The following is a 9,884-nucleotide window of genomic DNA, read 5'->3' as shown; positions in this document are numbered from 1 at the left end:
GGGGGGGGGGGGGGGGGGGGGGGGGGGGGGGGGGGGGGTCAGGCCGGGGGGGGGGGGGGGGGGGTGAGCTCTTGCGTCAAGTAGCGGGGTAGTTCGGGGGATACATACCAGTGCCGAGGACAACAACATCGTATTCGGGGGCAATCTCATCCATGATGAAGGCGATGCTGAAAAAGATAAACAGTTCAAAAGAATATGAAGAAAAGTAGTTGGTCAGAAAAGAGGGGATAGAGTTGAGAAGATGCGGAGATGATGAGCTGGGAGCTTAGCGGTGAGGTGGACACTGGAAACGACTAGGCCCGGCTACTATACTACGATCATCCTCTCCTTTTACACTCCAGGGGCTTCCCTTTGACAGATTACGATCTCCACTGGGGCCCTATCTATATATCCTCGGCAAATAGTGCACGATCTATTGACCTTGGAAATTATTATCGTGTCATGGCAATATCAGGATGCCCTCGTCCTCGACTCCTGAGCCCAACCCCTTTTCCGATCAAAGCGCCTCGTTCCTTTCAGCATAACAAAGGCAGCTGTAGAAAGCTGAAATGGCGAGAGTTTGCATGGCATTTGTTTTCTCAAAGCGCACATTTACCTGCTCTCAGCACACACTGCTCAATCTGGAGAAGTTCCGATGGGGATGAACTATAAACATGAGACACTGGGCCCAAGCACTATCTCCTGGACTGTTGCAGTTTGTGCTCATGGCTGGCATGAACTTGTCAGAATGCGGGATGACTGTTGGCTCTCTTATACATGAACTTACTCTAACTTGCTGAGAACGGAAGCAGTTGACGAAGAAACAAATGAGATAATGATGCCTCTCGTCTTGATCATGTTTCCTACCTGCTACATAAATCATGCGTGTGTTATCATGAAGACTATTCTACTAACCTTGAGATACGAAGATTCGCTCAATCTTCGGAATGCTTTGCTACACCTTGGCCGTCATGCAAGACTCTATACACGTGTCTTGCCCTCGAAGCCCCTGGCACAGAGAGAGAGAACCCCATTGGTCTCTGCAAACGCATCAGAGGCACATACCCTGCGGTCCTTACAATCCCATTCGGAGTCGTAAAGCCTAGTGATGACGCTTGGGCATTTAACCATGCGGTAATACAGCGTCTTTCTCAAATCTCCATCCGGTCGAAGTGTCCCGTACTTCCCGTGTCAATGGTTCAGAAACCCAGGGCAGCCCTTTGCAGTATTGGCTGGTTTTCTCACTGGCTTTCATCTCCTAGTCCAAGTGATTAGGATCTATGAAAGATGCTAGCCTTTAGGATGCCGCACCGCATTTTCAGCCTATATAATGGCGCGGCGAGATTCCTATCAGATTAGAGGAAGGAGACTCGAACCTAGATATTGACGAACGGGATAAAATATGCTTGTTTTGGTAACAATGGTCTATGGAGAGGCTGGCGGGGTTTCCTTGTGATGTTAGGCTTCGAGTTCTTGTTACAGCTCAGCCATAGCAACCCACCAATATGCTACCAAACCATAACTACAGAATCTCCCACTGGCCCTGTTTTCTCTTTCAGGCCTGTATAGTTAGGGGGTTTAAGCAGACCTTACACCGCAGCTGAAGTAATACCACGTTTAGCCCTAATATGGTGGACTGAGCCCATGCCACCCCGCAGAACCCTTTATACAGCAACAATTTCGGCACATGCTACAAATACTACATCAAGACCTGACTACATTAGTGCTTCCTCCCAGCTACATGTGTCATCTACAAACCCATGAGTGACGCAAGAGTATCCTTGTATGATCAACCGTGCTTTACAATCGAGTTGGCCTACCCAGGTTCTCAGAGTCAAAGCCACGCTTCTACCTAGGTACGCAAGTATCGACCAACGAAATATAGTTGAAGGTGCTCCTATAATAGACTTGATTCTCCGAGAAAGCATAAATGCTGCAAGTTTCCCTATCTCATCTTACCTGCTTAGAATGATTGTAGAATGAGTGTATTGTGTACTCAAAAGGCCTGTTTCATGAGAAGAGATATCGATTTGCTATATAAGTATATGCCGACTCTCATGTTTAAGCGTCGCATTTTATAGCTTCGTAAAGGATCTTTTACCCCATATCCAACGGCTGATATTATTCGGATGCTAAAACTACACGTAGAAAGTACAAGTCTAGAAGACAGAAAACTAATAAAGGTGCATAGGAACCTCCGATTACGCCGACACCTCACCATCATCGTTCTGAGGTCGGTACCCCTTCTTATAGAGGTTCTGAGCATCCTCCCAAGCATACCATCTCTCTCGGAGGACGTGCTTGATGCCGTTCTGCGTGATGCGAATCTACGCTAGTGGTCAGTTCAAATCTTAAATCCAGGTGTCAAGGGAGCATACGGTTCGGTATCGCTGCGTGGCTTCCCACTCTCCGTAACCGGCCTTCAGGCGCTTTCTTTCCAGGTTGGAGGTGGCTATGCGGTTCTTCTCTTTGACACAAACCCACCACAAGCAGTGGAGGTCTTCCCAGGACTTTTCGCGGAGCTCTTGGATGGACCAGGACCGGCCTGCACAGCGTAAGCAAAAACGTCCCTCGTCAGGTTCGGGGTCTCGGGACTAACCATGCGCGTTGTCATATTCCGGCGTGCTCAATGTGAGACGGTCCTTGGGGAAGAATCCCCAGAGTCCATGGTCCGGTGTGTTTTCACGCTTCTCGATATTCTCAGGCGAAACAGGCTTGGGCAGGGGGTATTTTGACGCTCCGAGCTTAAATCGCGGTCCGGTACGGTGGATTGCAGATACTGCGCGCTGCTTATTTAAATCCTTGCCTTGGCCGGCGACTGCAGCGGGTGCGGTGGAGGAAAAGTTCGAGGTCTGGACGGTCGACCGGTTCAGGGGGAAATGGAGGGACGGCGCAAGATACGCGGGGGGCAATTCGGCCAGCGGAAAAGATCCGTACTGGCGAGCCAGTCGCACAACGAATTGGCGATGCATGGTGAGTCGATGACCACAAGTGCGGGCTGAACTGGTCGGACGGACTGGAAGGCTGAGATCGGGGTTCTCGGCCTGCGGGAGTCAACTTTTCGGCGCCTAGGTCACGTGCCGCGTCAACGTCTCACCTGGTGATACTATAGAGAGCCCTGCAGTTGGAGCTTACAAGGCTGATTAAGATATAGTATACAGTACTTACCATGATGGTAAGGGTGGTATAAAATCCATTCTACAGCCGTTTGGTCATTTTGGACTAGAAACTTAGTAGTTCGTGGTGAGGAGGTTTCGCTACGAACAGCATAGGATAATAATAATGTACGGTAAAGTGGGCAGTTATGTGGTCCATAAGTCCAGCACCTTATCTAAAATCAGTTACAACAGGAAACCATCTTAAATCAACTCCATATCAGCCTCTTGCAGGGCAATATAATCATGGCCAGCAGGTCCGTGCACACAATAGGCCACGATAGGCGCGCGGCTATGGTCACGCACTCCACTTACTTTCCAAAGGCGTCGCAACAAAGTAGTGTGGGCAAACGAGACATCCTGGAAATCACCTCGATCGTCGATGTTATCGGACTTAAGCTTGCGAACTCAGCCTCGACTCTCGATCTTCCGAAATACCCTACTGCCTCCAAAGGCCGAAACCCACCATGAATAGGCCAGGTTCGTCAGTCTTGATGGTTCCCTTCATCTCCTTGTCATGTGGGCTCGGCCATGAACGTCTGTGTCGGGTTCCTGGTGCATTGGCCCTTGAGAGCAAATTATCTGTTTCTGTGGGACTTGGTGCGAAGACCAGTCAGGAGTCTCTGCATTCCGCTAGCCTCAATTGCAGACCGTCTCAGAAATGATCGTTCTCTTGCGCCTGACGCACTTCGCACCACTTGCCTCTCTGAACGTCACCGGTCTTGATTGAGACATATGCTTTCTCCCTGAAGCTCTTTCAACACATCTGCGTCGCCTTGCTTTCCTCGCTGACGGTCTCTGATACCCCAGGACCAGGTCCACAACCCCTACGAGCAATGTCAGGTTTCCCCGCACAGCAACCAGCCCAAGCTCGAAATGCGACGTTGGCTTCATCACGCTTGCCCAACGGAAAGATCAGTATGACTACGCCATAACTCGCCCAGTTGAATGATAAGTATATCTTCGGGACTGACGCCGGAGGTTTAATAGGTAGCGGAGCGAACTGGAACTTCAACCTGCCCGTGAGTGGAACACCGGGGATACAAAGTAACCAGCAACGTAACATCGGGAGCATGGGGACTTTCGCGCAGAGCCTCACCGGATCGCAACCCGCTACGCCACTGGATTTGTCGTGAGTTTGACACGATCATAAATTGAGCCTCGTGCTCTACCCATTCCGGCACTGACGTGTATCTGTGTTATCTGTTTAGCGACTTCCCTTCATTGTCCGGAGCTCCTTCGCAATCACAAGCACAAAATCAGGCGCATCTAGTGTGGGCGAATGCCAGCCAGCGTGGCGTACAACAGACCCCCGTCCAAAGACAGCAACATCCCACTTCGCAAGCCCCTTCGCGAGGGCCGCAAACACAAACTCAACTTCCGCAACAGCAAACCCAACCACCGCACGATGACGTATTCCCGTCCGGATCTCAGTTTGCCAATCGGTTAGACGACTACAGGAACGGTGGCCAGGGGATCAGTGGACAGCTGGGTGGTGGCGCGCAGCCGCAGACCGGGAACATCGAGGAATTCCCTCCCCTTGGCCGTAACATGCCAACCGAGATTGGACAAGACCGCAGGAGCTCGTTGATGCAAGGCGCCGGTTTCGGGGCGTTTAATACCAATTTGCCGTTCACGGGCGTCAACCAAAGTCAATCGCAAAGTAGAAATATGATGCCCACTTCGGTTGGCGGGCAAGAAAGGATAGCGTCTCCGGGGGTCACGAGCTCGTCAGGTAGGAGCGCGCAAGTTCTCAATGCCGTCAATTGGGATTAATCATTCTCTAGGGATTGCATCATCACGGTCGCCAGTCAATCAGACAGCCAACGGTGTACCGGGGCCAGAAAAAGAGGATCCAAATAATGCGGTGTTGTCAGGTCAGCAGCAGTCGATACCAGCTGCCCCAGGCCTGCCTCGACCGTCGCAGGACGCCGCCGGAGCCGAGCAACAGCCACTTGCGGAGATGAGTGAGCTGGATAGGTTTGGGCTAGCGGGCCTTCTCCGGATGATCCATAGTGATAGTGCCGATGTCGCCAGCCTCGCGATTGGTCAAGATCTAATGACATTGGGATTAGATCTAAACCAGCCAGAGTATGTCTCTTCATTGCTCCCAAAGCTATACCAGCGCTAAAACCTCAACTCAGACCTCTGCACTCAACATTTGTCTCTCCTTTTGTTGCATCCTTACCGGGTGTACCGCTGGAGCAAAACTTTGCTCTCCCGAGCTGCTACAGTGTCGCCAACATTCAACCCCTGCAGACAAGACTCCCCGGCTTTGCCGATGAGACTCTCTTCTACGTCTTTTACAGCATGCCCCGAGATGTCATACAAGAGGTTGCTGCAGAAGAGCTCATGAAGCGAAAATGGCGGTATCACAAGATTGAGCGCTGCTGGTTAACACGGGACGAGGCGTATCCTGGCCCCGTCGATGTAGAACGAGGTGTTAGCGAGCGGGGAGTTTACTTAATATGGGACCCCGCAACGTGGAAGAAAGTCAGGGTAAGTTGTAGTCTGAGATACTTAAGTTCTGGTCACGTGCTTACTGTTTCCCCTACAGCGCGAGTTTATCCTTCGCTATGAGGACCTGGACAACCGGATGGAACTCAACCGGACATTGTCGCGAGTCGCGTTCCCGCAACATGGGTCATAAATGTTCAAGGGATAGAGTGCGCACGATGATAGGACTAGTAGTATGGTGGTGCAGTGATCAGCAACGGCGTTTGGTTCACTTCCTGGCTGGTGGTTTCCTAATGGTTATCCGGATAGGGTGTTGCCTTGCTTGCTGCAGGCGTTTCTCTTCTCACGTATCGTATGGTGACGGGGTTAAATAGGGTATCTATTGAGACCAATTGAATGGGTTGTATGGGCTTGTGGCAGAGCTGTCTTGCAATGGCCCAAAGGTGCTACACATGTTCCATTTGACTCACATCTACACATAGAATACTTTCCAGTCTTGAGCTGCTGGCTCTTTGTATTACACTTTGAATAAGTGAGTCATTTTACCATTGAGAATAACACTGCAAGGCTGAGACAAGGCAACACAACCATCCAGGTGAATGCCCCGGGCACCCCACACGGTTTAGCGCTCGTTTGTCTTCTTTATCACTACTTTGCCTTCATCAGTATAACCCATCTTCCCTTCAAGACTTTCTCTCTTGCCTCTGCCCGATCCTCCTTCTCAACTTCTAGCTTCCTGCTCCCCTCAACATCTCGCTCCCGCTTTTCAAAGTGTCAACAAGACATAAACTCTTAGCTTACCACAACCAAAGATATGGCGGACTCTTGCAGTAACACCAACTCCCTGGATGAAGAAGACGTGGCCAAGTTCCAACGTGTTCGTGCCACTCTCAAACTGCAGCACCTACCACAGTTCGCCTCTCGTCTCCGCCAAAAGATCCTGTCCCGGGCCGACCAGGACAATGGCCAAGCCGCATCTGCCACAGATTGCGAAGTCCTTCCCCACCCCATCTTTGGTTCTAACCACATCCTCTTCGAAATCGAATTTACCGATGGAGCCAGCTGGCTATTGAAGGTCCCTTCCAATGGCTACCCGGACAACTTTGACGAAACATCCGCACGAGAGCTTAGATCGGAAGCTCTTATGTTGCGCCTGGTCAAGCACGAGACCACTATTCCGGTCCCGGAAGTCTATGACTTTAGCGATTCCTGTGACAATGAGCTTGGGTGTCCATTCATCTTGATGGAATATGTCGATGGCCGGAATGTGATTGATGCCTGGTTTGACAAGAGCATTTCGCTGGAGCTTCAAGAGCAGCATCGTGAGCAGATCCTGCGTGATCTCGCCAAGGCGTTGGTCCAGCTCAACAAGTTTACCTTTTGTCAAGCGGGTACGCCTCTTTTCAATCCTGATGGCAGCCTGTCTGGTGAAGTGGGACCGTTCACTGCAGTGGATGATGACGCGAAGTGGAGGAGTGTTTCAAAACGCAAATCCGACGAAGCGGACAAATCCAACGACGATCATGTCTCTAGCGTTCTATTTGAGGTTGCGCCGTTCTCTGATTTGCGACCGGCCCTTACCTACAAGCTTGACCAACGGGCACCATCGAGCTCTGATGCCGAGGAGCAGGGACTATACAAAATGCTAAATCTGTTCATCGATCTGGCAGTTCAAGAGTGCCAGAACCAAACTCAGCAAAGCGGGGGAAACAGCTTCGTCCTTGCTCGGCCACACATTGGCATCCAAGACGTCCTTGTTTCCGAAGAGGACGGGAGCCTCCTCGCTCTCCTACACTGGGGCTCCGTGCTTTCGGAACCTCAGTGCATGGCCGGCAACGAGAGCTATCCAAATTGGCTGACTCGCGACTGGGATCCGGTTGTATATTCCTACTGTGAGCATCCTGACCATGTTGAACCCAATTATAAGGAGAACTCACCCAGCGAACTTGCGGCCTACCGTGGGAAGTGGAGGGAGTTGGTCTCTGGGCTATCGGATAATCCCCTCGCTACGAAACTCGCTCACGACTCGTTGGTTCTTCATAACCTGGGTATTGCCGCTGAGCGTTGCTTCTTTACGAGACCTATCATTGCGAGGATCTTCGAGGAAACTAGGAAGGCTGCGGCTGCGGCTAAGGATACCAAGTCATTGGAGGGTGCAGAAAAGGGCGAAGGTGCTAGCGAGGACGATGGCAAGGAAGGGGATGGCAGCAACAAGGAGCATGAAGACATGGGGGAGACTGAAGTCAAGGAGGAGCATGATGACGAGGAGCATGATAACGATAAGGAAGTTTGTCTTAAATGTGATTTCTCTAACGTCTGTGCCAAACTGGCAAAAGGAGAGCTCGAGGAGGAGGAGCACCAGCGCCTAGTGGACGGATTCAGGGCTCTTTTCTTGCATGACGGGTAGCCACGCCGGGTTTCAGGCGCTCGATATCTTGTTTTTGATGTGCATAGAGCTCATTCGGCCATTGGATTCTTGCTTCCCGTTGGACCTGAATAGACTCATCTACTACTAGTACTAGCACGTACTCCGTCATTAGTGAAAGCCGCAGGATATCACTTTTCTGTAACTTCGATTTGGTAGAAACTATCAAACTAATTTCAAACAAGGCAAGACTGCAATCCATACTAATCTAAATCCCTAAGTCCTCCCGGGGTTGAGACGTTCCCGCCCGAGTAAACCACTACTCGGGCTTCTTCGCAGTAACAACAAGAGCAATCGGCTCAAGAGGCACACTTCCACCAACCCCATACTCACTCTCCAGCCATTTCGTCATGACCTCAGGAACTCTGCCTTCATGCTCCTCACGCTGCTCCTGAGTCCAAAGTCGACCTAATAACGCAGGAACCATACTCTTGGTCAGCTCCACAAACTCCGCGATGGGCATGGCGACTTTTGCAGTAACAGGCGTGATCTTGACATCCGTGAATCCGGCAGCTTCGATCTGCGACTGCACGGTAGTTTCCGAGTCCCACCCTTTGAGGAGCTGGGGGACAAATTCCGAGGCCTTTGGCAGGGGAAGATCTGGCTGAAGAGACGAAAAGGAGGCGAGTGTTATGGACATTTGGGGGACTGGATGAGTGCATTAGAATGAGTTCCTTGATGAGTCCGCATGTACGTACCGTGCTTCCAGGCTGTTGCGGCGAATACTCCGCTTGGTTTGAGAACTCGTAGGCATTCTGTGAAGAGGTCCGTTAGTACCGAGTTTGTTGCGTTTTGATTATGGAGACTACTGACCTTTCAGAGCTGCCGGGGTATCAGGGATCATGGGGAATGCTGTGTATTTACAAATATGTTAGTATGCATCTCAAAGTCCGTTTGAATGAAGTAGAGAAGCTAACATACCAAAAGCAGTATAGACATGCGTAAAGTGCTCGCTTGGAAGATCCATCTCCTGAGCATTCACAGCCTTCGTTGTTGCATTAAGCCATCCTTCCTCCGCAGCCCGCTGCTGGGTAGAGTCAACCATCTCCTGGGAGAAGTCGCCGCAGGTCAGTTCCCAGCTTTGTCGAACAGTCTCACTGAGCGTATCATGCAGAACGCTGCCGATGATCCCCGTACCACAGGCATTGTCGAAAACGACGGGACGGTCTGTGTATGATGCAATACCAGACTGGCTAATTAAGGGGTGAGCATATAAGCCGGTAACACGCTCTGCGAGTCTGTAACGGGCAGAGAAGCCTTTGTTTTTGAAGAGGTTTGTGAGTTCGGCGGCCATGTTGTAGGCAGTATAGACGTAGACGGCTGTAGAGATATATATAATGGAAAGGCCCAAGGCAGTTGCAAGTAGAAAGAATTGTACGCTTGAAAACCTGAAAGTCGAGAGGCAACCTGGGCAGCTTATATGCTTCCTCGAGAGCCTAATGACCTATGTTGAGAGGATATGTTGGATTTGTCCATTGGTGGACAGCCATCGTACTCTAGAGTAAGTCTCCGAGAACTCTCCGCGCTAGTATTCAGCTGAGGCAGTGTCCGTTCCTGGAAAGTAGGTAGAAACAGTCATTTTTATTATTGGATGAAGTTTAGTACGGACCATTTATTGGCCAAGAATGTATTCAATAGTCGAAAGCGAGCTCCCAAAGAGCACAAGTACGATTCTGTTGAGAGCATGCTTGGGCCCATGATGATCTCGGCTTCATGAATTAGGGCTGAAGGCTGAGAAGGCATGGGCACCTATGGGCGCTCCACTACCAGACTTGCGCAACTTATGAGGTCTCAAAACCATTGCGAAGGCGTTGAATGGACCAGGACCAATTATTATGTCAAGATAGACAAGAAGTTTGGTTATACTT

At 50.7% G+C, this 9,884-nt stretch overlaps 5 protein-coding genes across 5 annotated transcripts in view; 2 read left to right on the top strand and 3 right to left on the bottom strand.

Annotated features, from left to right (window-relative positions):
- BDW74DRAFT_37156 (secretory pathway gdp dissociation inhibitor) overlaps window positions 1–238 on the bottom strand; it is a 2,143-nt gene extending 1,905 nt beyond the window's left edge. Inside the window, exon 1 of the mRNA XM_073732630.1 lies at window positions 109–238. Coding sequence (XP_073582367.1) covers window positions 109–154 — 46 coding nt within the window. The 5' untranslated portion in view covers window positions 155–238. The remainder of the gene's footprint in view (window positions 1–108) is intronic.
- A 1,749-nt stretch (window positions 239–1,987) lies between these two features.
- On the bottom strand, window positions 1,988–2,983 carry mrpl4 (mitochondrial 54S ribosomal protein uL29m). The gene is made up of 3 exons (XM_073724916.1): window positions 2,579–2,983; window positions 2,358–2,524; window positions 1,988–2,306 (listed from the first exon to the last, which is right to left on the bottom strand). The coding sequence occupies exons 1-3, from the start codon at window positions 2,949–2,951 to the stop codon at window positions 2,181–2,183; spliced, it is 666 nt and encodes a 221-aa protein (XP_073582366.1). The 5' UTR covers window positions 2,952–2,983; the 3' UTR covers window positions 1,988–2,180.
- A 407-nt stretch (window positions 2,984–3,390) lies between these two features.
- Window positions 3,391–6,205, top strand: BDW74DRAFT_155881 (NOT2/NOT3/NOT5 family protein). The gene is made up of 8 exons (XM_073724915.1): window positions 3,391–3,614; window positions 3,945–4,052; window positions 4,125–4,266; window positions 4,346–4,869; window positions 4,922–5,225; window positions 5,279–5,633; window positions 5,692–6,123; window positions 6,187–6,205. Exons 1-7 carry the CDS (start codon window positions 3,602–3,604, stop codon window positions 5,782–5,784), a joined length of 1,539 nt encoding a protein of 512 aa, XP_073582365.1. The 5' UTR covers window positions 3,391–3,601; the 3' UTR covers window positions 5,785–6,123; window positions 6,187–6,205.
- BDW74DRAFT_155878 (phosphotransferase family protein) lies at window positions 6,196–8,173 on the top strand. Its single transcript, XM_073724914.1, has one exon. It carries the CDS (start codon window positions 6,406–6,408, stop codon window positions 7,996–7,998), a length of 1,593 nt encoding a protein of 530 aa, XP_073582364.1. The 5' UTR covers window positions 6,196–6,405; the 3' UTR covers window positions 7,999–8,173.
- A 60-nt stretch (window positions 8,174–8,233) lies between these two features.
- gtmA (gliotoxin thiomethyltransferase) lies at window positions 8,234–9,665 on the bottom strand. Its single transcript, XM_073724913.1, has 4 exons — window positions 8,938–9,665; window positions 8,830–8,868; window positions 8,715–8,771; window positions 8,234–8,664 (listed from the first exon to the last, which is right to left on the bottom strand). Exons 1-4 carry the CDS (start codon window positions 9,308–9,310, stop codon window positions 8,276–8,278), a joined length of 858 nt encoding a protein of 285 aa, XP_073582363.1. The 5' UTR covers window positions 9,311–9,665; the 3' UTR covers window positions 8,234–8,275.
- Window positions 9,666–9,884: the final 219 nt, after the last annotated feature.

The sequence above is a fragment of the Aspergillus multicolor genome, assembly GCF_047715735.1.
Source record: "Aspergillus multicolor strain CBS 133.54 unplaced genomic scaffold BDW74scaffold_18, whole genome shotgun sequence".
NCBI lineage: Eukaryota > Fungi > Ascomycota > Eurotiomycetes > Eurotiales > Aspergillaceae > Aspergillus > Aspergillus multicolor.
The sequence above is the reverse complement of the archived record's forward strand: the minus strand, read 5'-3'. Positions and strand labels throughout refer to the sequence as shown.